The sequence below is a fragment of the Brachyhypopomus gauderio genome, chromosome 3 (genome assembly GCF_052324685.1).
Source record: "Brachyhypopomus gauderio isolate BG-103 chromosome 3, BGAUD_0.2, whole genome shotgun sequence".
Taxonomy (NCBI): Eukaryota; Metazoa; Chordata; class Actinopteri; order Gymnotiformes; family Hypopomidae; genus Brachyhypopomus; species Brachyhypopomus gauderio.
In genome coordinates, this window is record NC_135213.1 from 36,850,425 (window position 1) to 36,877,965 (window position 27,541).

General features: G+C 42.3%; 1 protein-coding gene across 2 annotated transcripts; it reads left to right on the plus strand.

The window, feature by feature from the left end:
* Positions 1-329: 329 nt before the first annotated feature.
* Positions 330-12,250, plus strand: lnpep (leucyl/cystinyl aminopeptidase). Of its 2 annotated transcripts, XM_076998018.1 has the most exons (19): positions 330-737; positions 2,290-3,109; positions 3,519-3,657; positions 3,883-4,014; positions 4,240-4,360; positions 4,532-4,683; positions 4,884-4,997; positions 5,568-5,699; positions 5,800-5,931; positions 6,009-6,160; positions 6,361-6,452; positions 6,597-6,780; positions 6,885-7,041; positions 7,186-7,370; positions 7,833-7,994; positions 8,086-8,226; positions 8,350-8,431; positions 8,554-8,707; positions 11,874-12,250. In XM_076998018.1, exons 1-18 carry the CDS (start codon positions 719-721, stop codon positions 8,680-8,682), a joined length of 3,045 nt encoding a protein of 1,014 aa, XP_076854133.1. In that variant the 5' UTR covers positions 330-718; the 3' UTR covers positions 8,683-8,707; positions 11,874-12,250. The 2 variants fall into 2 exon arrangements, with proteins under 2 accessions (XP_076854133.1, XP_076854132.1); XM_076998017.1 differs by lacking the exon at positions 11,874-12,250 and having other exon boundaries at positions 8,554-11,677.
* The last annotated feature ends 15,291 nt before the right edge of the window (positions 12,251-27,541 follow it).

Here is a 27,541-nt window from a genome sequence, read left to right on the forward strand (position 1 = left end):
CTGATAGCATGTGATACTTAAAAACGTCTGGAAAGTGACACTGGGCACTAGTTGCTGTCAGTTTGTGCACAAGCATTCTGATTTAGTCCAGCCTGCGTCCTCTTCATGGAGCCCATCTGCCTTTTAAATCACATTGCATATGGATCCATAGGTATGACTGGATTTATTACATGCATTTCTTTTATATTTGCATATGCATATATTTGCATAACTGTTGGGACAGAGGTGTTTGTGACGTGATCTCGGTGCTTCTGTGGCCCTTGCTGCACTAAACACACACACTCACACACACACACACACACACACACACACACACACACACACTATATCCTCATTCAACAAGCTGCCTGCATGTGGTCGGCTGCCTTCAGCACTAGAAGTGAAACACACGCACTCCGCCTCACGTGTGGCAGACGGACCACGTTTGGACGTTCGCCGCGCGCCCCCGACCGTAATCCGACACCGTACCGTCCGGGACTGACGCACGTGCTCGCCGGTCCCGGTCCAGATCAGTGTCCGTCGTGTCACTTTAAAACGCGCGGAACCGAGAAACGAAAGAAGAAGACATGGCACACGGGTCGGCTAGCGGCTAGCCACGACGCTTTGTTGGCGGCAGCTGTTTCCAAAGCAGTCTTATTTTTCCCGAGTGACTCCGGTTTTTATTTTATACCACCGTGAGGCCGGTTCGTTTAGGTCCAGAACCGACACCTTAAACCAAATGGAGCCGTTTGAAAGTGGTAAGAGTGTCGCTGCTCATCCAGCTAGCTAAGCGGCTAGCAGCAGCACTGTAGTGGGAGCTGGCCGAGTGTCAGCTCGCTTGTTAGGGTTAATCCGCCTGATTAATACAATCTAATGGACACAGCACGATATTTAAGGCCGTTTTTGGTCGTATTTTCTGTATAAATAAATGTTCTGTAGCTGCTCTAACTAGTTTAGCGTTAGCGCAGGTGCTCACATGTCAACAAAGTGACTGTTGGCCGCACGGACGTTGCATTAAAATAAAAAGTGTGTTTTTATTAGATTGAAGATCGAGTGTGAAAGACTTGTGTGTGTGTGGCGATGTGGTTTAGACTTGTATCAGCCCAACTCATGACCCAGTTAGAAATTAGTTAGTTATTTATTATTGATTATTTATAAGTGTTTATTAGCGACGCCCTATTGCGCCTGTAGGACCAGCTTCCTGTTTATTGGATCACTTTGAGCAGCTGTGCCAGGTGTCAGACATCTGTGGCCCCTGTGTGGCCCCATTAAATGTGGGTCTAAGAGACATTTACTTAATATTAGTTAATATTAAGTAAATTATAGTCTCTTAAACCAACACTGGTGTATTTTCCCATAATGGGATCATAGGGGCCACAAATGGCTGACACATGTTCGTTAGGTCGTTTGTTTTTGTTTAACCCAAGTCCAGTCACTGTAGTTCTTCACCCTCCTGTAGAAATGAGAGGTGTCCCTAAAATAACGCATTTGTGTTCAGTCAGGTGATTTTGTTTATTTTTGCACAAGTGTATGCGATGGGCCTAAGGTGCAGTCATACCCCAGAGAGAAGCACTACAACCCTGCTAGCCTGGACACTTGAGACGCATTTTCATGTGTCTGCATGAAAATAGCTCCAAGTGTACTCGTAATATTTGCAAAAAAATATTTTAATCTGGTCTGTTTTCTACAGCACAGGACATTTAAACAAGTGGTGAAGGAAGACATTTGCAAGATCAGTTAGCCACAAGATTCAAAATGTTTTTAGGCTAGTAAACATGTTTCAGACTTTCCCAGCACAATCTTGATTTCCCCACAGAGAGTTTGTTAGAGGAGGAAGTGAAAGAAGCTTGTGGTTAGTTGTCGTACTTGAAGGATGTTGGTAGATGTATGTATATGCTCAAGTTATTGAACAGTTGGCATCACCGATGCTTCAGTGGTTGTTCAGAAGAGTTTCCGGATTTTTTTCTTTTTAATGTGTTTACCTGGAAGATGTATCGCCTGTATGTAGTGAACAGCACTTAAAAATGAGCCCCACCTTTTGCTTTAGATTTCATCCAGTCTGACATACTATTGATACATATTACATATCACATATAGTGTTATTACAGTTCTTTGCACTTTACTCTTTTGTTTCCTGTATGTGTGTGTGTAGGCTGAAGCATCATGTGTTTTCACAGAACTGTACATTAGCCTGACTGAGATGAGCCCACATGTCAACAGGAAATAACCTAATATCTCTAACAGCCATGGTTTTGTTTCAGTAAATGTGACCACTTGTGCCATCTTGTTTATCTCCAAATGAACGTGCAGAGGGGGCCCCGCTGCCCAGGAACATGATTGAGAACAGCATGTTTGAGGAGGAGTCGGACGTGATGGATCTGGCCAAGGAGTCGCCGTCATACCCCATCGACGCGGACGACGTGGTGTACGAGCCACGCAGCTCCAGGCTTCTGGTGCGAGGGCTCGGCGAGAACGACCAGGACGAAGAGGAGGAAGACTACGAGTCCTCCGCCCGCCTCTTGGGCATGTCCTTCATGAACCGCAGCTCCAACCAGCGCACCTTCTCCTCCCCTTACGCCCGCCAGCAACCGCCCACCTCCTGCTCCGTGCCGTCCGCCAAGACCGCCGTGCTGGGGGTGCTGGTGCTGGTGGTGGTGGCGTCGGTCGTAATGGTCATCTACTTCCTCCCCGCATGCACGTTCTCCAAAGAAGGCTGCAAGAGCAGTAACTCCAGCACCGTGTATCCCATCGCTAGTGATGGAGAGATCTTCCCGTGGTCAGAGCTCAGGCTCCCGACCAGCGTGCAACCCCTTCACTATGAAATCTCCCTGTTGCCGAACCTGACCACCATGACCTTTCAAGGGACCGTAACCATCACGTTGGTGGTCTTGAATGAAACCAAGGTGATCGTTTTGCACAGCTCTGACATGAAGATACTCGGCTGTACCTTCCAGGACAAAGTGGTGAAGATCTTGGAGTACAAGCCCTGGCAACAGATCGCCATCAACTTCCCGGAAAACCTCAACAAGGGACAAAGATATGTGCTGACCATAAACTATTCAGCAAACCTCTCCAACAGCTATGATGGCTTCTACAACAGCTCTTATGTTGACACCACTGGAACAAAGAGGTAGTCGCCCAATTGGGTCTTTCTGTAAATATCTGGTTTTCCTGTTTGTCAGGGTTTTGGTTTTAAGTAGATGCGGTGAATATGAAAAATAAAAAATAAAAAAAATAAAATATATATATATATATATATATATATATATATATATATATAAAATAAATACATTTATTTATTTAATGAATAATTGTAATTAAGTAAGTAAAATTTATTTATATAGCATTTATCTTGGACAACGGTCACAAAATGCTTTACAAAGGAAACAAACAATAAAATGGAAATTTCATATGCATTAGAATGACACAATACACCTGAACAATTAATCAAAATTGTTTTGCTTTCTGTTTCTCCCTCCCTCTGTCCCTGCCCTTCTCTGTCTGTTTGTTGGTGTTTGTTATTGTTGTTATTTATTCAGAGTTTTGGCTGCTACTCAGTTTGAGCCCTTGGCAGCCCGCAAGGCATTCCCTTGTTTCGACGAACCTGCCTTTAAGGCCACGTTTCTCATTAAGATAAAGCGAGAGCAGGAATACATCAGCCTTTCCAACATGCCTAAGGTAACAGTTCCTGCTAATTAACGTTGGCGTGTCTCTTTCCTGAAAGGCTACTGGCAAAGTGCCACTGATTTATTATGGAAACACGTTCTGTGTACTGGTTGTATTTGCTCTCCTATAGGAGTGATCCTTGTAACTCTACACACTCGCATTTACTAAATGTGGTGTGGTCTTCTGATGTTTTTTGATGCAGGAGAAATGAACACCTTAGTCTTTGTATTTTTCTAGGCCAAAACTACCCAGTTACCCAACGGGCTTTTTGAGGATGAGTTTGAGAAGAGCGTGAATATGAGCACTTACCTTGTTGCCTTTATTGTTGCCAACTTCAGCAGCCTCAGCACGAATGTCTCCAACACTCTGGTATGTATGTGTGTGTGTGTGTATGTGTGTGTGTGTGTGTGTGTGTGTGTGTGTGTGTGTCTCACTATGGGTTGCCATTATTGGATTATCCCCCCACCCCTTTACTGCTACATGGGAGACTTGCGCGTGTGTGTGCACGTGTGGTTGCCCACACCACATGTGCGTGCAGCCATGTTTAATGTCTTTGCCGTGGGCAGTTGTTTTACAGTGTCATCTTTTCCACAGGTCTCTGTGTATGCAGTGCCAGATAAGAAGGATCAAGTTCAATATGCTTTGGAGACCGCTGTCAGTCTGCTCCAGTTCTACAACAACTTCTTTGGCATCAGCTATCCGCTGCGCAAATTGGGTGAGACCCCCCCCCCCCCACCTTTTACAGGAACTATGCAAATAATAATGATTAGCAATGATTTGGTGTGCTGCGTAGTAGTGGAACCCTTATTATCGTGTCTACAGGTAACTTATCTTGCGCTAGTTGGACTGATCATATTTTGTGACAATGTCTTCCTTTTATTATCAGACTTGGTGGGCATTCCTGACTTCCTGGCAGGAGCTATGGAGAACTGGGGTCTGATTACCTTCCGGGAGACCACTCTGCTCGTGGCCAATCACTCCTCGGAGATAGATAAACAAATAGTGACCTCCGTCATTGCACATGAACTGGCCCACCAGGTATTTAAATGCACTGGGATGTACTCTCTGTTATTTGAAACCCAATGGAGGATAGTAAAAGTCTTAGCTGTGATTTACTGCTTAATTGTTTAATGATGCTTGGATGCTGGATGTAGTGAGTTTTTCATTTTGATGTAAGTAAACATTAATTTGTGTTGCATATTCTTATCTTGTTTTCGTTAAAACGTGTTCTGTTTCAGTGGTTCGGGAACCTAGTGACCATGCGCTGGTGGAATGATCTTTGGCTGAATGAAGGATTTGCCACCTACATGCAGTACATATCTATTGAGACAGTCTTTCCAGAACTTGATATTGTAAGTGTTTTAAATTTATAATTGTACAGTTATAATACAGTTGATTTTAAGAAATGACAGAAGGAGCTAAACAGGGTAACAGGTTGTGAACACAGAAGCGCCTGTGTGTGTTCACATTTATTGGAGCTTACAGGAATTTGAACCAGTTTGACAACATATGTCTGGAGAAATTTGATACCGTGGTGGAACATGTTTCTATACGATAAAAACATTTTGTAATGGTAGTTAACCTGACTTTAAAAGTTTTCTTTAGGTCTTTAAACGTTTTAGTGTTATGGAAGTGTAAATTTAGACAAGCAAGTTTGTTTGAGCAGATATACAATACAAAAATCATTCTAAAGCCAGCAACTTAATTCTTTAAATGTTCATTTTTGAACAAGAATTGCTTTAGTGCTTGAAAATATTTGGGAATATAGACAATAGAAGTCTGCAAAATTCTACATTCACATTTAACAGTAGTGGTCCTTACATTGTCTGTAAAGTGCTTTGACCGTGCCACAGTTGTCTCTGTCCAGATATAGCATGTCTGCAGTTGCCAATTTGAGCTCACCTGGGTTTCATCATTTTCAGGACAATGAATTCCTAAAGGTGCGTTTCAGAGCCCTGGAGAAAGACGCTCTGAATTCCACCCACCCCGTGTCTGCGGTAGTGAATACCCCAGAGCAAGTGGAAGAAATGTTCGATTCCGTGTCCTACGAGAAGGTACTGCTCCGTTGTCTTGGTTCGTGTCTCATGGGTGTCCCCTCAGGGCCACGGTTGAACACCAACCTCCTCTCTGCCTTCTCATGTCTTCTCTGCTCAGGGAGCATCTATCCTGCTCATGCTCAATTCGACACTTACCGAGGAGGCCTTCAGGGAAGGAGTGAAGGAGTATTTGAAACAGTTCAGAGGAGGCAACACGGACAGTAAAGACTTATGGAGCAGTCTTTCACAGGTGAGAGTGTTTACCCTCGCATGGAGCTTCGAACTCGCTGTACTTGCGCTGACATCACTTTGCTCGGGTTTTAACAGGTGATGAAACAGCCTGTTGACGTGGGGGACATGATGCACACTTGGACTAAGCAGAAAGGTTTCCCGCTGGTCACGGTGACCAGAGCCGGACCCCAAGTGACGCTGGTGCAGGAACGCTTCCTTTTAAATCCCGCCAATGTTACAGATAGCAGGTATCCATTGTAAACCTGTGGGTCTTTTTTTGGGCCACAATACTGATGCTAAGAACGCCCATAAATATTAGTGCGTTTGCCGCAACGTATAAATAATATCAGTATGGTTTATTTTGGCGTTACTATGGTGTTACTATGGTGATATTTTTCACCCACTCAGAATTTAGGAGGCGGGCTCACTCGTATGCTTCTCTTCACAGTAACTTGTGGCACATTCCTCTGACATACGTCAATGACACTTGTAGCAAGTCCATCTCCTGTAAGCAGGTGTTTCACTTCAAAGACAAAACAGGTAAACATTTAATTGATTTTTACTCCAGCAACCTCAACAACATAGTAAATAAAGTTTGGTGATTTGCACAGTAAACCTCTGCTTCACCTTAGAAGTGCTTTGTGCTTAAACTCGTCCTTTCTGATCATTTAAAATACTTTCCAGCCACATTGAAGGTTCCCCCCAGTGTGAAGTGGCTGAAGTTCAACTCAAGGAATGATGGCTTCTACGTCGTGGATTATGGAGACGAGGGCTGGGACGTGTTGATCGAGGCCCTCACCGAAGACATGACCGTCCTTCCCCGTGAGGACAGGGCGTCTCTCATCAACAACCTCTTTGCTCTGTCACGGTACTTTGCCTCGCTTGTCTTGTTGAGAAGTCAGGACAAAAGAGATGTTGTAATGACCTGTTCTTTTCTACCAAGGGTTCCTTGAAGTTTTTGTTTTTGTGCAGATTGGGGAAGGTGTCCTTCAAAAAGATAACAAAGCTCTTAGCATACTTAAGAAATGAGATGGAGACAGCCCCACTGATGGAAGCCCTCAGACAGCTCAACCACATATACAGGCTGCTCGATAAAAGGCCTGATTTGCCCTTTGCATCCAGGATGAAGGTAAGTGTGGCACCTCCTTCCCACGAAACCATTGTTGGTGATTTCAAAAACATAATTGAGCTTTTGCTTTGGTTTGAGACAGAAATGTGTGTACTGGACAGAAGTGTATACTCACCAATCAAATTTTGTGTCTTGTTGATGCAGACGTATATATATTATCTCTTCGGGGATCTCATGGACAGCCAGTCATGGGAAGAGGAGACGTCAGTGTCAAAACAGGAGCTGAGGTCTGCTCTGCTCCTGACGGCCTGCACCCTGAACAGGCCCAACTGCACACAGCAGGCAGACGCTCTCTTCCAGCAGTGGATCGCCTCCAATCAGACTACGAGGTGTGTGTCTAACACTGCCCACGGCCGGATACTTCACTGTCAGACTGAACACCGGCGGTGGAAAGTAACGCAAAATCCTACTCCAGCAGGCTTACTTCTTGCCAGATGTACTCTGGGGAAGGTCGCTCTTCTGAAACATACTCGCTTATTAAGTACACCATTGAAGGCACAGCCGAAGTAAAAAAAAAAGTTATTTGAAGTAACTGACATTGCTGTATGTGCATCTGCTGGACATCCTTTCATTACTGCAGGACGTCCATCTGTTCAAGTTCAGGATCTGCTACAGTGTGTCCAGTAGCGCGGTGTCTTCTTGAGGACTTGCCCTTGTTTCCTTTTGAGATAACAGATGTGATATTTCACCCGAATGAACACGCTGGTGTTCCACTCACAGACTAACCATGGCAGACATTTATTGCAAACACAGGTTTGACACAGGTGTGCAATTCTCTCTCTCTTCCCCAGGATTCCTGGAGACCTCCTGCTGGTGGTTCTGTCTGTGGCAGCCCAGAAGACCGAGACGTGGAACACCATATCCAACATGTACATGTTCTCCCTCTTCGACTCGGAGAAACGCAAGTTGCTGCAGGCGTTGTCCAGCACTCAGGACGTGCGGAAAGTCCTGTGGTAAGATCACAGCCAACCTCTCCAGAAGATGTAGTGGGATTTAGAAGATATCCCATATTTCTGTTAAACACTAATCTGGTCTCTGTTTTAGGATCTTACAAGCAGGTCTCGATGGGCATGACATTCAGACACCTGAACTTCCTCTCGTCATTCACATAGTGTGTAGGCATTTTGCAGGACATCTCTATGCATGGAATTTTGTGAAGGAGAACTGGGAGAAACTTGTACAAAAGTAAGTGTTTAGAGTCCATCACTGCAAAGTGCACTTTACCCCAGTGTTTAAAAAAGTGAAAATGAAAAGTGATCAGCATAACTGTACATGTCTATACCATTTTGATGCACTTTTTCCATTCAGGTTCCCTCTTGGCAGTTTCGCCTTGCAAAGCATCATTGCGTCCACAACCAATCAGTTCTCTACAAAGACGCAGCTCGAGGAGGTTTGTGTTTTGTTGTTTCTCCAAAGGCTGGAGATCAGACAGATCAACACGCCTGCTGCTTTAGATACAGTGGAACAGATCTGAATGGTTCCTAAATAACCATGATGGTCATCCTCCCCCAGGTTCAGTGGTTCTTCGGCTCTCTGAAGGAGAGAGGATCTCAGATGAGGATCGTCCAGGAGGCCGTTGAGACCATCGAGCTGAACATTCGCTGGATTGAGAGCAATCTGGCCACGTTGACTGAGCTGTAGCCTCAGGGGGCGTGGCCTCACAGCGGTACGCACACTCCCCACTCTAGTGGAGTGACTGAGCACCTGTGACGATACCGTAACACACCACCTGAGCTCCACCCTGCAGAGACGGTGCCAGTCAGGGAAAAAGCTTTGTTTTCACTATCACTGACTATCTACTCATTCTTTTTCTGGGTGGAGGTGTCTAAACTGGCTAGCTAGTTTATCCCCTCAAAACCAAAATGTTCCAAAATAGGTCATAATCTCATGAAGTACCAGGCAGCAGTACAGCCTGTGTAGATGTGAACACTGTTGTTTTGTTTTGGTTTGTTGTTCTTTTATGTGTGTGTGTGTTGGGGGGGTTTCCTGTTACCCGTGTGAAACCCAGATGGCACACGCTCCTGTGTTTTCCCCCCGAGCGTCATTGGAGGGCCTCGTGGGGCAACAGCGCCTCCTTTTGCGCAGCTTGGCGTCAGCCTGTCTCTGCACACGTGTTACTCTGGCCTACGGACCTGTTTGCACTATAGGAGTTTCAGCTTGCTCAGGGCTTTTCTGGTTGGTTTGGGAATGATGACCCTTGTGGTTCCTACTGCTGTCCATGTCTACAGACCCACATCCTCTCAGCAGTAGCTTTTAACATGCCTTTTGCACACGTTGCCAAGATGTTTTTGAGGAAAGGGAGTAATGAGTCTTGTAGATGGTAAAATAATGACAGTTAAATTCCTTGTCAGGTTATGCACCAGTGGTGCTAAGATAATGTAACTGTCTGGATATGTGCAGACAATCAGATTCAAGGCATTTGCAACACTTCTGATATATACGAGTGGCTCATTTCTTGTAGCCGGTACTGTCTAAATATTCTTGCCTTAGCCGTTTTCCTCACCCAAACTGAATGTTGCAGTTTGGTGCTGTGTATATTTTGTCTTATTGTGTTGGCTTGCACATTTGTTTGATTTGAACTTAGAGCTTACAATTTTATTTATAGTTTGGTTTTATCTTTTTCACTGCCCTGCACATAGCAAAGCCAAAAGTAAAATGAATGAATCAGGAAATGTACCGAAGACTGAGATGTAAATGGTGAACTCTAGAATCAGGTGCACCCTTTGAATATGAGGGGGGGGGGGGGGCTATCCTCAACATATCATGGTTTTATTTTAAATGTATATGCTAAAATTATTGATGATACCTATCAAGATACTGAAATAACATTGTTAGTGTTAAAAATCTTTTAAAGAATTGGTTGCATGCAAAAATTCTGATATCAAAACAATGAGAATAACTTAGATTCTCATTGACCTTCCTTGAGCAACAGTATGTTTGGGGAAGGAAAGAAATTGCCGTGGCAACACAAGCCTCGAACTTTGACCTCCGAGTGAATGTGGAGTTGCAGCTGCTTTAATGCATCTGTGTGTAAAAATTCATCCTCAGTTTATCCTGGGTATTTGGTCAAAACCTGGTTGTGTATGTGAAGAGATTCCGTCCTGGCTAGCTAATGGATCTTGGAGCACTCATACACATCAGACGACGATCCAGATCAGACCATGTACACACACACACACACGCACACACACCATTAGCTGCAGAGCTCTGAGATGGAGACCAAAATATTGCGCGCAATATTACAGGAGTATAGTTGCTTTCTTCATATTTACCAAGGGGTGTCCGTTCTCTGCATCCTGGTTTCACACTCCATATTTCATGTCAATATCATTTAATTGTACTCATGTAATGCGTCACTGTTGAGAAGTTACAGGCCTGTTATTGAGCAGATTCACACCTGCGCGGTGAATCTAGAGCTGTGTGGCTTCTCTTTAGCCTCCTGCTATGTTGGAGTTGATTCTCTGCAGCACCGATATGTTCCCATAGGGGAAAAAAAGAATTGGCAGTGAGTGTGAGAAACATTTACACCTGAGAGTTTACTTAACGTTAAACTATTGTTACACTGTGGACAGTTGTGATTTCTACTGAATGTATTAAAGAGTTCTGATTTGGCATTGGAATACATATGGCTTTTTGATTGTAACTGCATTTGCTGTATTCCTAAATAAGGTGATGTCGGTACCTTTTTGGGGTAGTGAATACTGCAAGCAGTCGACATTGGAAACTCTGCTCCACACAATTCCCTGTGTCCGCCATTGCAATCTGCAGCTTGTTCTGATGGCTGCAACGACGTTTCTGCTGTTTGGGGTTGTATTGCACCACGTTCACGGCCACACGAAAGGCCACAGGATCCCCGGAGCAGACTGAGTTCAGCTCTGGGGCTCTGGGGTTCGCAGCCGCTGCAGTGTCCACACACCACATACCAGTTTTAGCCGGTTTTAATACTTGCTTAGAAAATGATGGCGAAGTTGAGATTTTGGTACTAACCCGATGTGGATTTGACAAAGTACTGAATCTGAGTCCTTAAATCGTACACAGTGAAACGGAATTCCAATAAAGGTTTATGTACAATACTTTGTACTCTATCTATTAAACTTGTTTTAGCATTTACTGATCAATATGTATATTTGTGTTAATCACTGGGAATTTACAGCGGACATAATAATTATATCCAGCTGCCTGTCACAAAGTCAGCCTGTTTATGAGGGGCGTGTTAAGGGAATCCTGACTGATCACTCCACGTGAAGCCGTCTAATGTGTACTGGGCAAGCAGCCATTTTTTTCCTTTTACCTATTAATTGAAATATAGATTTTTCCACTTTGGTTTGTTTTTGGTTTGGGTTTTTTGCCCACTACTGAAACTACTAGTGACCTCAAGAATGGATTTAACCAATGAGCACAGTTGCTTTTGTTGTTGTGTTCATAATTATTTTTGTAAAGATGTCATTAGCTTGAAATGCTTCATATGCCTCAAATGTTTCATTTAAACGAATCAAGATCTAATCCATCTCTTACATCACAGACATTTTCTTTATTGGCTTTTATTTTGTGCCAAAGCTTCACAGTTCCTTTGGCCCAAAATATTCCAAGGTGACAAAATATGATTGTAAAGTAAACAAATAAACAGTTTTCTTTATGTGTGTCTCTTTGTTGTTGCTTCACGTTGGCCTAATTGTGACGAGTCCCACTGTGTTCACTAGAGGGCAGTGTTCTCTCATATTTTTGGACTTACCTTAGTAAAGTTTTATTAAAGGGGTGTGTGTGTGTCCAATTTGAGATAAAACTTGAAGATTATAGTTGAAAATTTCACTTTTGTTGGTTTTAATTTTCAGGCAATGCTAAAATGCTGACAAACCGACATTGTTGCCTAAAGCACTGACATATATTGTTGGGTAAGTGAATAACACCTTATTTCCATTTTCAGTGTAATGTAATGTTTATTCAGCAGATCAGCAAGACTAGAACACAGAACACACCAGAGGGATTATGCAATACCTGCCACATAATGCAACAACCACAACATTCACCACTTACCAAAGTACCAAATTCAAGTCTAAATAATTTACAGTGTGTGTGGATGTACATGGCATTCTGAGAGTGTTTCTCTCGCTCGCACGTAAAAATATGAAATGTCAGGGACATTTTGTGCAGAATCTTGTTACTCAGATGCATTTGTTTAATAACTTATTAAAAATTAACTTGAAATTGAGACCTTTTGTGCAGAGTCTTGTTGCTCATACATTTATGTGTAAAGTTTTTCTTAACTGAAAGATTTGAATCTGAGACTGATAACATTCTAAAAATAACTGATATAAACTAACAGACGTTTGAATGATACAATCAGTTAATGAAAGTGGGTGGAAGAATGTTCTCTGGTTATGTAACTGCGTGCTGGGATTGAGATAATGGTGCGGTACATTATCTGATGAAGGTCATGACCTCCAGTCTGGTCGCTGGTGTCAAGATGGCCATGGTGTCGACAGTGTCCAAGTATCGGCGTAAGTCTGAGCCTTCAGGAATTCATGCAGGGTTCTACGGATGCAAAATATAACAGGTGCTAAAAGGATAAGGTGTGCCCAAAACAAAAATAATTTCGTGTTTATATACGACAAACCCACTGTTCCATGCTGAAAGCCTGGTGTGCATGTATTCAGAATAGGTTTGTTTGATTTAGATGCTCAACTTTACACTTTAAGAAGATTTTGGAAACCAAAATCAACTCTGAAACCGCAACGAACACCGCATTACAGGGAGCCTGTATGAGTAAAATGTGCAGTTACATAAAAGTGGTGGAATTCGGATCACGTTGTGTGGCGTGTTTATCTGATCAGATCACGTGGTGTGGCATCTAGGGGACGTGGATCTTCTAGAATTCGGTGGAGTTTTGTCAGTGTCTTGGCCTACTGATCTGCTGGCCCTTTGTCTGAATGATATAATCAGTTAATGAAAGTGGTGGAAGAATGTTCTCTGGTTATGTAACTGCGTGCTGGGATTGAGATAATGGTGCAGTACATTATCTGATGAAGGTCATGAACTCAAATCTGGTAGCTGGTGTCAAGATGGCCATGGTGTCGACAGTGTTCGACCATCGGCGTAAGTCTGAGGCTGTTACCTTCAGGACTTCATGCAGGGTAATAAGGATGGATAACATGCACTATATTGGCAAAAGTGTTCACTCACCTTCCTTGACTCACATATTATCTTAAGTGACATCCCATTCCTAATACATAGGGTTCAATATGACGTTGGTTCACCCTTTGCAGCTAGAACAGCTTCAACTCTTCTGGGAAGCCCATCCACAAGGTTTATGGGGATTTTTGACCATTCTTCCAGAAGCGTGTTTGTGAGGTTACATACTGACTGTTGTAACTGGCTCTCAGTCTCCGCACTAATTCAGGAGCGAGGAAATTTCATGACTGGATTTGTTGCACAGGTGGCATCCTATCACAGTTCCACGCTGGAATCCACTGAGCTCCTGAGAAAGACCCATTCTTTCACAAATGTTTGTAAAAACAGTCTGAATGCCTAGGTGCTTAATTTTATACACCTGTGGCCATGGGCATGGTAGTGGGGGAGAATAGGGAGAGGGGCCCATTTTTTTGCTCATGTGCCTCGTTTACTGGCACTTATAAGGGCCCACTGACATTGTTCAGGGCCCAGAATTTGCTACTGCACCCCTGCCTGTGGCCCTGGAAGTGATTGGAAGACCTGATTCCGATCATTTGGATGGGTGAGAGAATACTTTTGGCAATACAGTGTAACAGGTGTTTATTAAAGGACAACTCAATGAATTATGTAGCAAAACAAACTAATTTTGATCTTAAATATGAAATATTTGACTGGGAATGCAGTTTTCAAGAAGGTTAGAACTGCACTTTTAAACCCATGGTCCTTCAGGAGCAGCTCTTCAATAATGATAAACTACTCAGTGGACTTTTACTGGGGAGGCACTACATTTTGCTCCCGCTAATGCAAAACAGTCGAATGTCTGTGTATGTAGTAGGATCTCTAAAAACAACAATCACACCACACGACACCACTTACCTAAGTAGCAATTTAACATCCAGTTCAAAATCATTAACAGTGTGCATGGAGGTCAACGGCATTCTGTCAGTCCTGGCCGTGGCCTATCCGCTCTCTCCCTCTCAGGTAAAAATATGAAATGTCAGTGACATTTTGTGCAGAACCTTGTTACTCGGACACATTAGTTTAAAACATAACTTAAATACATTTGAATCTGAGGCTCTGACAAAGTTCTTAAGGTAACTTTGATACAATCTGTTTAAAGGTAGAAATGAGCTTGAATTATGCAATAAGTTTGTGGAAATGGTGGTTATGAAAATGTTCTATGGTTATGTAACATCCTGCTGGTGTTCAGATAATGGTGCGATACATTATCTGATGAAGGTAATTTGTCGCCTCCCACGTTCCCGTTGAGCGCATAAAATTCACCATGCCGCCTGTGGATGGGTCGAATTTGCTCGATACGTCTGCTCAAATGAGCAGTATGGTACACCAGAGTTGGGTACACTAATCTTGCTCCAGCTACCTATGATTTTGGTTCCCAATTTACTGGGAATTTAGTTTTCAAAAAGTCAGACCGTCTCTTTTAAACCTAGTTCAGCAGCAGCAGCTTTTCTGTAACATTAAACCACTCAATCGGCTTCTACTGTGGAGGTACTATTTTTCCCCTAGTAATGCAAAACAATAGAATTTTATTATATTATAGTTAGTGTCTTTAAATATTTAGTGATAAAATGTGTTGGTTCCTATTTGTGTTTCCATATTTTCCAAACATATTGTTGCTTTTCCAAAATATTGCAAAACTTGCAATTCCTCCCACAGGTTTATTTGCAAACAGATGTATATATCAAAGCACTTTCTGCACCAACATTATAAGCAATTACATCTGCTGGATTTCATCAGGAGTCGCCCAGGGCAATCATGAGCCAATGGACAGATATGAATGAAATGTCCTGTACTTCACGCATGTCCTTGAAATCACTAATGAAAACAGGCATTAAAAACAACATTTCATAATGAGTGTCTAACCAAGAATGTTTCTTCTTTGCAAGGTAGCTTTTTAAAAATAATTATGCAAGTTTTAGATTTTTTTTACATTATCAGTGGGAAAATGCACGATGAATATCACAAAATTCATTCAAACATCCTATTGCGTCAAAACCCGTCAGCATTGTGGCGATGATGATGGTGATCTGCATTTTTGAAGTATCTCAATTCCTATAAGGGTTCCTCTGTGGTTCCTCTGTAACACCCCTGGAGGAAGTGTGTCCTTAGAAAACTCAAATGTGCCTAAACCAAATATGAAGTGGACATGTGTCGGAATAGAACCCAGCTATAAATATGTTAATCACTTTTTACATGTTTATTTTTTAAATCTTGGACACAGTTTGGTTCATTGGTGGTTTTTAATCCCAGTGCAGTGCACATCCTCATTTTAAATGTCTAAACATTCCTAAAACATTCCTTTGGTTTTCCCTCACAAATTCCCTGATTTTGTTCATTTTCATGGGCACATAATGAAAGTTTGTAAAATGTTTTATGCAGTTACATAATAGTTCCATAACAGCTGGAATTCAGATAATGTGGTGTGACACCATCATAAGAAAATACTGAGCATGAATCTTCATTTTCAGAAAATGAAAGTGCATTGTTGAGAATGTTCCGTGTAGTTATATAACAGCCTGCAGGATTTCAGATAATGTGGTGTAACACATTATCAGATGAATGCAATTATCACAAAACTTAGCTTAGATGTCAAGATTGCATTAGTTTTCAAGTATATCAAGAATATCATGGTATGTAGATCTGTTCAAATAGGCCCAGTGTGTCAAAGGTAGTCAAAACTGTGATGATAATCTGCATTCTTTGGTGTCACACTTTCTCTAGGTACACCTCTGTAGAGAATTGACTCATTGTGGACACTTTGCAAGGCAAACATAACAATGGCAAATATGTGTAGATGTGTTAGAAAGGTACATATAGTCATTTTGTCATCAATCACCTTAATGTAATTGGACATATTTTACAGTTTTGATCTCTAAGCCCATATTTTTGCAGAGGTTTATTCCAAGTATAATAACAGCCTGCAAACTGTCACTTTGGTAATCATAAAATTAAGTGCATGTCTATGAATGTCACTTGTCCCTTGAAAACTCACATATTATGCTGCCTGAAAATCAAGGCATGGTGCTGAGCAACCAGCATGGTCTGGCTAAGCTGCTGATATGATCCACACATGCAGGGGCCTCTTGCATAACGCCAAAAACTGTACAGTGGACAGGACCAAAGAAGGTGAAAGGTTAAAAGACTAGCTGCAGTACAAGCTTTAATTCTGCCCATTCCCATGAAATTGAAAAACTTTAAAATGAAATTGTAAAAAAATCTAATACCTTTTTTTGCCAGTTGTGTTCTGTCACATCTATAAGCTTCTGCCACGTTAATATCATGCCAATATTTTTCCTTACAACGAGTTTTCTAGTTAATTTGTGATTTTGAAGGGTTGTGGTGATGAGGTGATTGACAGTGATTGGCTATGTTGATTGACAGCTAAGACCGACTGTCAAACGTGAACACGTAGCTGACTCAACAGCAACTATAGAGATAGAGCAAATCATGTCATCGGAGAGAAAAATATGTGCTTTGAAGGGTAAAGCAAAGTTTTCAATAGCAAGTGATTGGGGAGATTGAAAGGCACGGTGCCTTGAAACATATACCAGCCTGTTTGTAGACCCATTCTGAGTCTCTAAACAAAGATGTTTTGCAATGGAAGTGGATTTCTGCCATGTATGCACATTTTTGATCTCTTCAGTTAATAAGATGACAAGATGATGTATGTCAAACAATATTCTTCTGTTATCCTTACAGACTGATTATGCATGTATACGGGCCTTTAGATGTTATAGGGACCTTCAAAAACTGGAATCTATGCTATAGTCACTGTACTGGCTATGGTGGTTATCTTTGACATTGAAGCTGTCTGTCAATCCACCGGAAACCATATCCACATAACAGAACTGCCAACAGTCGACAGAGAAAAATTTTTTTTTTTATGTAATTTAAGGGGAAATGGAAGCTAACTCGAATATGTAGCTGATGTGTTTCTTTATACTACCACATATTGTTACGGACAACACTGCAAATAACGTAAAGTATAAACGCCTCCGCCGCTCGCGCGAGGTGTGCGGAGTCGCGCGCGCGCTACGGTCACTCGCGAAAGTTTAATCCAGTCTTGATTAAGTTTATTCAGTCTTAATGGTCCAATGAAGGTAATTTAAAAACCAGGACATTTCCTCACTTAAAAGCCCGGGACAGGAGGTGAAATGCAGACATGTCCCGGAAACACGGACGTTTGGTCACCCTAAGCTAGCTGTCACAAAACTGCCACATCTGCGTTTTGGCTGTTGGTCCATATAAAAAAGAGAAAGTTTACCTGAGACTTTCCTGATTTTGTTTCCGAATACAACCGATGCATAGTAGGCTCGGAGTTAGCTTTAGGGTTAATAAGCTTTAGTTAATAACTATATTGACGTCCTATGGCGACACGGTGTTGCTCTGTTTGTTGGTGTGTTTTTTGGTACTGTGTTTTCGTGTGGATTATGCTGTCGGACTAGTGAAATACGACAGACTTACACTCTTACACATTCGAGACAAGACGGCAAACCTCCAGCCAGATTTCAATTTTCTTACTGAGGACACTGGATTAATTAGGTCGACGGACGGAAAAGGCAGAGCAGGACGCGCCGGCTCTAGGCTCCAGGGGAGAGCCGGGGAAGCGCGGCAAAAGAGCTGGCGCTCGGGTCCGGCTCAGACGGCGGAGACACAGATCGCCGCTGCCAAGCGTGTTACTATCAAATGTTCGCTCTCTGGTCAACAAACAAGACGAGCTAAAAAAAAATGCTGATAAACAGCAGACAGGTCATTGCTGACTGCTCCATCATGTGCTTCACTGAATCGTGGCCCAACGAAGACGTCCCGGAGTCGACGGGTCACGTAGATAGCTTCACCCTCCACCGCGCTGACCGAGCCCTCTCTGAAGACCAAAGGGGGGCGGCCTGTGCTGCTATGTGAACCAACGGTGGTGTACCGATACAACAATGTTCTCACGAACCAGCTCCTCAGTTCTGGAGACACTCACCATTAAACGCAGATCATTTTACCTGCCTAGGGAGCTGAAGGCCATCATCTTGGTCGCCGTATATATATACCACCCCCGGCTCCCAGTTCAGAAGCAGCCCAGCTACTCTCCGCTCAAATCACGGACATTGCCCACAACAAGGTATGATAAAATCCTGGATCAATGTTACTGTACGATTGCTAATGTTTTCCATGCTGTAGCTTGGCCACCACTGGGTCAATCAGACCATAATATTATTATGTTAATACCAGCCTACCGCCAGAAACTAAAAGCTGTCAAGCTGACAACAAAGACAGTCAAACAATGGTCTTCTCAAGCCATTTGTGAACTGAGACACTGTGTGGATAATACGGACTGGTTTGCTATTAAGGAAACCTGTAATGATCTCAACGAGTTTGCGGAGGTTGTTAATGCTTATATCTATTTCTGTGAAAATGTAGGCGTCCCAACTAAGACTGTGACTGTATACAGTAATAACAAACCATGGTTTAGTAGAGAGTTAAAACATCTTTGGAAAATCAAGCAGGATGCCCATAAGAGTGGGGATAGTAAGCTATACAATATAGCGAAGTATAACTTTGATAGAGCGGTTAGGAAAGCTAAAACAGATTACAAACAGAAGCTGGAAGCTAAACTTATAGCTACAGGTAGCAAATGGGTATGGGAGGGCCTGAGGCAGATAATCATGCAGGTAAAAAAATGGTGGTCAGTAATGATCCTGAGCTGCCCGAGAGTCTTGATAAGGAGCAAGATGTTATTGCTGGACAAACAATAAGCAGCCCCCTCTAAACCCTCTTTATTATTAGCTAAGTATTTCATCATGTCTGAGTCCCTTGTTGCTTGTGTTGAGTGTGGCATGTATAGCTACTCTTCTTCCGTCAGTAGTGATAATAATAATTATATTTGTGTGAAGTGTAGGTTAGTTATTAGTATGACGGAGAAGATTTCGCTTTTAGAGGAACGCATCCGGGCTTTAGAAAGTCCTAGAAAGTTTGTAGCAGCTAGCGCAGCTAGCGTAGCGGCTAGCGCAGCTAGCGTAGCGGCTAGCGCAACTAGCGTAGCAGGCCCGGGTTGCACAGCTGTAGCTAGCGAGCCCTCAGCTCCGGCATTAGAGCCCTCGCAGCGGGGCGAATGGGTGACGTCTCGGCGGCATAACCGTAGGGCTGAGCACCGTCCTTCTCAGGTTCCCGTGTCAAACAGGTTTGCCCCACTCAGTAATACACCGACTGAGCGACCTGTTAAAAGAGCTCTGGTGATAGGAGATTCACAGCTCAGACACGTGAACGTAGCGACTAGTTTAGAGACACCAGCGGCCATAGTCAAGTGTATCCCGGGGGCTAGAGCGCCTGACATCAGGGCTAATTTAAAGGTGCTGGCTAAACGTAAATATTCTAAGATAGTTATACACGTCGGCACCAATGATGTGGGATTGAGACAGTCTGAGATCACCAAGGATAATGTTAAAGAGGTGTGCGAGTTAGCGGGGACGATGTCAGATGCCGTAATATGCTCTGGTCCCATTCCAGTTCGGCGTGGCGCTGAAACCTACAGCAGGTTATGGGCGTTACACCGCTGGATGTCTAAATGGTGCTCAGATAACAAAGTGGGCTATATAGATAATTGGACACGTTTTGAGGGCAGGCCTGGCCTTTTGAAGCGAGACGGCATTCACCCCTCTTGGGAGGGTGCTGCTCTCATTTCTCATAGCATATCTGCTAGGCTTAATAGTGGTAGTGTAGGTGTAGTTAATGGGGATTGACAAACCAGAGCCGAGGCCAGGCAGCAGACAAACAGGCTAATCCGACTGTCTGCGAGCTGCAAAGAGACGTCACCTAGGTCACACCAGATTGAAACTGTGTCTGTTCCTCGAGTACCAAAAAATAATTCTCGTAAAGTTAGTAGACAAAATTTAATCAATGTTAAATTCAACTATGCTCCCTCAGAGAGCAGTTTAAATCTGAAACTAGGACTACTAAATATTAGATCCCTGTCATCTAAAGCATTGCTTGTTAATGAAATGATTACCGATCATGATCTATGCATGCTTTGCTTGACGGAAACCTGGACCCGACCAGACGACTATATGGCCCTAAATGAAGCTTCTCCCTCTGGCTATAGATATGTCCATAACCCCCGTCCAAATGGTCGAGGAGGTGGGGTCGCCACAATATATGACTCTGATATAGGCATTTCTCAAAAATTTGGCTTCAAGTTTAATTCTTTTGAACACCTCATCCTCACTGTATCAAATGTTTCAAATTTAACAAGCAACAAAGTGTCACAGTCGTTTATGTTAATTACTATTTACCGCCCCCCTGGTTCATACTCTGAGTTCTTGCAGGAGTTTTCAGACTTCCTGTCTCATGTAGTGCTATCAGCCGATAAGGTGATTATAGTGGGTGATTTTAATATCCATTTTGAAAATCGGTGTGACTCTTTTAGCATTCATTTTCAAGCAATTCTTGATTCAATAGGTATCACTCAGAATGTGGTGGGTCCTACGCATAACTGTAGTCATACTTTAGACTTGGTCTTGTCATTTGGTATTGACATATCCAGTTTAGCAATTCTTCCTCAGAGTGAGGCTGTTTCTGACCACAGCCTCATAACATACGAGTTGTGTTTAACTGACTGTGTTCATCGGCCACCCCGCTATCAAATTAAACGAGCTATAACACCCAGCACCATAGCCGCGCTCACTGATATTTTACCGGGTCTGACAAACACTGATCCACTTGTAGCTCCGGAAGGACTAGAGCGTTTCACCGAGCACGTCGAGACTTCCCTTCGTACAGCTTTAGACAAAGTTGCACCACTACGATATAAGAGAGCCACGGAGAGAAGAATAGCGCCATGGTACAATGAGCACACGCGTAGCCTCAAACGAGCCGCGCGGATCCTGGAACGTAAATGGCGAAATATGAAGTTAGAAGTGTATAGACTATCATGGAAAAGCAGCCTTATTGAATATAAGCATGCCCTCCATATGGCAAAGTCCTTATACTTATCAGCCTTAATAGAAAAACATAAAAACAATTCAGGACTCCTTTTTAAAACTGTTTCCTGCCTTACGAGGAGTCATGAACAAAACAATTCTCTTATTCCACTAGAGTGTAGCAGTAACAATTTTATGAAATTTTTTAATGATAAGATTGATAGCATTAGGGAAAACATTAGTAGTGCTATCTCAGAGCCTGTCAACATGCCAATGCACCTTGACAGCTGTCTGGTCAGCTCTGATGCCCTGTTAGAGTCCTTCTCCCCAATTGGTCGTGAGGAGCTTATTTCACTGGTGAAATCTGCTAAACCCTCCACATGCATACTAGATGCCGTACCAACCCATCTACTTAAAGAATTACTGCACAGCAATGTAGAACCGTTGCTTACTATAATAAATTATTCTCTGAGCCTGGGCTACGTTCCCAGTTCATTTAAACTTGCAGTCATCAAGCCGCTAATTAAAAAACCTGGTCTTAACCCCCAAGAACTGTCCAACTATAGGCCAATTTCTAATCTGTCATTCATATCCAAAATTTTAGAGAAAGTAGTTTCTTCACAACTCTCTTCCTTCTTACAGACAGAACATGTCTTAGAGTTATTTCAGTCTGGATTTAGAGCTCATCACAGCACTGAAACAGCACTAACTAAAGTACTGAATGATCTCTTAATATCCTCTGATAAAGGACACATTTCGTTTCTCATACTGCTAGACCTCAGTGCTGCTTTTGACACCATTGATCATAATATTCTACTTAATAGACTGGAGACACTCGTTGGCATAAGAGGTCAAGCACTCTCCTGGTTCAGGTCCTACCTGACAGATCGTTACCAATTTGTGCTAGTAAATAACGAATGCTCTGAGCATTCTAAAGTAAAGTATGGTGTCCCACAAGGATCTGTACTGGGCCCCATATTATTCTCATTATATATGCTACCACTGGGCACTATCATTCGTAGGCATGGTATTAGCTTCCATTGCTACGCAGATGATACTCAGTTGTATATATCTTCTAATCCAGATGATACCACCACAACTCTCAAGATTGAGAACTGCGTCCAGGATATTAAAAACTGGATGGCGTCTAATTTTCTTAAACTAAATTCTGACAAGACTGAGGTACTGGTTCTTGGGCCTAAAGCTGTTAGAAGCAATTGGGCTGATATTCCCCTTACCCTAGATGGTTTTTCAGTAACACCAAAATCTACTGCAAAAAGTTTAGGTGTCACTATTGATTCTGATCTTTCATTTGACACACATGTATGCAATGTCACTAAGGCTGCCTTTTTCCATTTACGTAATATTGCCAAGCTGAGACACTTACTTTCATTAGCTGATGCAGAGAAGCTAGTTCATGCTTTTGTCTCATCGAGATTGGACTACTGTAATAGTCTTCTAATTGGATGCTCTAAACAGTCCATAAAGAAGCTACAACTTGTACAAAATGCCGCAGCTAGAGTCCTAACCAAGGCTAGGAAATTCGATCATATTAGTCCCACTCTCGCCGCACTACACTGGCTGCCGATTAAATATCGCATTGAATTTAAAGTTCTCCTGTTAACCTATAAGGCGTTAAATGGTCTTGCCCCACAATATCTGAGTGAACTCATTGATTACTACAACCCATCTCGCCCTTTGCGCTCCCAAAATGCTGGATTTCTCGTAGTTCCAAAAATTAGTAAAACTACAGCCGGAGGCAGAGCTTTCTCTTTTAAAGCCCCTCAATTATGGAATAGCCTTCCAGCTCCAATCCGAGACTCTGACACAGTTCCAATCTTTAAATCTAGACTTAAGACTCACCTGTTTAGTCAAGCCTTCAGCTAAAATTCCCCTTGTAAGGTGTAGGGGCTTGGGGGCCCCCAGACGTTGAGATTTCTGGTGATCTGAGATGTTGATGCTGTCATCCAGCTGTGTCTTGGCATCACTCTATTTGTGACTATGACTTGACTGGAAAGCAATGTCTCAGTGAGCCCTCATGCCTGTGGTCACCTCTGAACCTCTCCCTTTAGTTATGCTGCTATAGATTAGTCTGCCGGAGCCACATGCTGATCACTGGCACGTGAGCTACGTACATTTAAATCAACGGTGGTTTAAATTCATGTCCACTCAGTTTGTATTATCTATCTTCTTGCATGGCTCTACACAAGACGATTGGATACAGGCACCTGCAGGCACCTGGGGGATGGTCTGGCTGCCGGTGGATGTGCTGATACCGGGGTTCACCTGGGGAGTAACACTGCAGTCGGAGCCTACAATACCAGCATCGCTGCTCCGACACGGAATGAAAGCCTGGCATTCATCAACAGACATTTACAGTGACAATATCAAAACCCAGAACTTTCAATTCTACCTTTTACCTAGTCTGATTGTGTGAATTATGTGTGACTTGTGTATTTGTGTGTTAACGGGCCGCCCAATGGAGGATGGGTTCCCTTCTGAGTCTTGGTTCTCCCGAGGTTTCTTCCTAATCCCCACCATCATAGGGAGTTTTTCCTCGCCACTGTCGCCTTTGGCTTGCTCATTAGGGTTCTGGACCCATAGTATTGTTAACCTTGTAAACCCTGTAAAGCTGCTTTGCGACAACTTGAGTTGTTAAAAGCGCTATACAAATAAACTTTGATTTGATTTGATTTGATTATTGAAGAACATGAGGTCAGACTCCTGTTGCAAAGGCAAAATAGTAGGAAAGCTGCAGGATCAGATCTTGTATCATCTGCCATCATAAAGTTCTGTGCTAATGAATTAACCTCTGTTTTTACTTACATTTTTAACTGGTCATTGAGGGAAAACAGGGTCCCTGCTTGTTTTAAAACTGCTATTGTTATTCCGGTGCCCAAGAAACCCATTATCAGATGCCTGAATGATTACAGACCTGTAGCCCTAACATCTGTGGTGATGAAGATCTTTGAGCGGCTAGTATGTGATCGCCTGTCCAAAATGACCAGCCTGGACCCTGGTCAGTTTGCATACAGGGCAAATAGGTCAGTCGACAATGCTGTGTCCTTATTTTTACACTCCATCTTGCAGCACCTTGAGGTCCCAGGCAACTATGCTAAGGGATTATAGTTCTCCTTTTAATACAATCTTGCCCAGCAAGAGACTTTTTAACACAGAGATCACAAGTGGTCAATATCCATAATAACACTTCAAAGATTCATAAGCACTGGTGCCCCTCAGGGATGTGTGCTATCACCTCTTTTATATTCACTGTACACAAATGATTGTAAATCACACACTGAGTCTGTTAAAATGATAATATTTGTGGATGATACTACAGTAGTAGGTCTAATTTCGGATGATGATGACTCTGCATATAGGAACGAGGTACATGCACTTATGCAATGGTGTCACATCCATAACCTAGAGGTAAATGTAGCTAAGACTAAGGAGCTAGTAGTAGACTTCCGCAGACAAAAGAGGGCATCCCAGCCCCTGTACATAAACACTGGAAGTGGAACGAGTGGATAGTTTTAAAATTCTAGGTACAACAATAGAATCTTCCCTGAAATGGGACGAAATTCTTAACTGTATCATCAAAAAAGCACACCGGAGTTGTCAGCTGAGGAAGTTTGGGGTGACCCGTGAGGGGATGTTGCAGTTTTACCATGCAGTTATTGAAAGTGTTCTGACTTTTTCTATCACTGTCTGGTATGGCAACTCCACGGTCCAGCAGAGGATGCAGGTAGACAGGGTAGTTCGCACAGCCTCAAAGATCATTGGCTGCAAACTTCCCTGCATCTCTAGCATTTACGAAACACGCATCTGTCGGAAAGGGCTGAAAATACTACTTGATCGATCACATCCAGCAAACTCCTTCTTTAGTGTCTTCTCATCAGGTAGGAGGTTGAGATCCATAACATCTAAAACATCACGTTTTCTCAACAGCACGTACTGCAGAGACATCAGGCACTTAAATAGCCTCCCTACCCTGCACCAACACCTAAAAAGTAAACCACTGTGACTGACATAGTTGTAAAATTCTTATTTGATATCTTCTATATATATTTATTTATGCATCTCTTGTGTGTAATATGTTATTTATGTCTTTTACTGCATTTTTATGTTTTGTCAATGAGCACACTAAAGCAGATCCCTAGCAACTAGCACAAGTTGCATGGCAATAAAGTATTGAATCTTGAATCTTAATATAACGAGACATGTATAAAGTATTAGAGACCCATACTTGAGTAAAAGTACAAGTACTCTATCAAAAAAGTGACTTGAGTAGAAGTGATCTTTAAAAACTTTACTTAAGTAGAAGTACAGAAGTATTCATTAAGTATTTTTGTACTAAAGTATTGAAAGTAGTTTATTCTAAATGGTATTACACAAGTACTGAAAGTGAAAAGTTCAAGTATTGTGTTTTGAATTAATTAAAGAAAGGCGTCAAAGTTTGATTATCAATTGTTTTTATATATCACTTACGAATCAAAGCTGTCAAAGATCACAAATACAAGTGTTCTGTATGTAAAAACAAGTAGCAACTTAAAAAATCTTGGCTTAACACTTCGTACACAAAAAAAAACAGATACCCTATGTCCCGCTACGTCGTAGGTTAGATGCAGAAGTACAAGTTCGCTTTAATTTTGCTGAGAAAACTAGGTGTATTTTGGACGTAAAATCCGTCCGTCGGCTTCTAAGGGTGAGCCTACTACCCTGGGTTTACCCTCAATAAATCCCCTTACCCTATAAAAATACTACACTCTAACAATGGGCACAGGATTAATCAGCACAAAAAGAGACACAGATTACTGTTGCTAAAAACACAACTCGGTGTGACATCGCTTTTAGGATTGCCAGCTAAGGTTAAGTGAATACTGCAGCATGTCATTAACATAATTAGGTTAGTTAGCTAAGATATCTAACCTAACTAGCGCTTACTGACAACTCAAGCTGGTGTGTCTTCTGTGTGTTATATTTGTAACTTTCAATTATGTGTTTCTTCAAGTTCGAAGGTGAATTTTTGAAGGCCAATATTTCACCCTCTTTAGCGAGGCAGAGATGGCACTTCATCCTATAGTAATTTACTTTCACTCCAGCAAACGCCAACATTGTCTCTAGGTAGGCCAGGGGTGGTCTCCTTCCTCACCGCCACGATCACTCGATGTTGAAGGTGTGGAAGGTGCCAATATATGTACATTAAAAAGTCAACAAGCACGGACCCTTGCGCCAGTCACGACGTGTCAAATAAATCTAGATTACGAAGCTCAAGTGTTCAGTGAAGCTGGGCGGCAGAGTAAATGGGATGTGACCGGAGCATGTGCAGTTTTCTCATAAGACAGCCTGCTCGCTTGACCCGGTGACAGCGCCAGCTAACATGTTTATAATTGTAACGAATAACTATACAGCACGTAAAAAATGTATCGGAGTAAAAAGTATTAAACTAATGGAAAGTACAGATACAGCATTTTAGTACTTAAGTACAGTAGTGAAGTAGTTCTACTTTGTTACTGTACATCTCTGAATATAACCATTATTATACTATAACCATTATCTCCATTCTGTTTTAGTCTGAATCAACATCGTACAAATTTACTAAGTTATATTTTTATATTTTTTGAGTATTACAATAACACAGAACAGAGAATAAATTACATATTACACAAATATGTTAATATTGTATGTTTAATGTATGTAATCTGTGTGTGCATGGACAAAATTTTTATTTCATAGGTGGGGGACACACTCATCCAGAATGAGAACAAACCTCCTGCCATCTAACATGTTTGGTGTGCACAATAAAAATGGCCTACTCTAGTCTTTTATACTCTAAGTCCAGCCCCTTCCTCGAGCAAGACCTTCTGGGGTTTGGAGCAAAGACTTCTGGGATTCTGAGTTCCATTGATCCTCTTCTGGAGTTTTTTACAGCCGCCCCTCAATATGTACTTGCATATTGAAGTAACAAAAAACTATTAGACAGGACAAACATCAGATATGGAATTCAAAGGAATAAGATGTGCAATTGGTCTGACAGGTTTTGCCTTGTACACTTACTTCAGCCGTACGGATTTGTCCATCTGAACTCTGAATGCCCTTTGTAATTTTTCCAATAGGCCACATACCTCTAGGCTGCTGAGGATCCATAACCAATACCACCGTTTGGTCTCCTAGATTCTTCTTCAGTTGTCTCCATTTTTGTCCGCCCCATGAGGAGAATATTTGGAGTGATAGGATCTGGATCTGAGATATCAGAAGATACATAGGCTAAAGGTTTAGAGTTCAACATGCCATCTACTTCCATAAGTACCATTCTCAGTACCTCTTCGGTCACAGACTGGTTGCCTAGAATGGTTCGTAAAGCTACTTTAATAGATCTAATTTCTCTTTCCCAGGTTCCACCAAAA

What these genes read in the sequence shown, in the direction of transcription:
- lnpep (XM_076998018.1), top strand. An exon ending in GACACCACTGGAACAAAGAG is followed by an intron (nt 3,110 to 3,518) that starts GTAGTCGCCCAA and finishes TTATTTATTCAG; the next exon opens with AGTTTTGGCTGCTACTCAGT. An exon ending in TATGGAGCAGTCTTTCACAG is followed by an intron (nt 5,932 to 6,008) that starts GTGAGAGTGTTT and finishes GGGTTTTAACAG; the next exon opens with GTGATGAAACAGCCTGTTGA.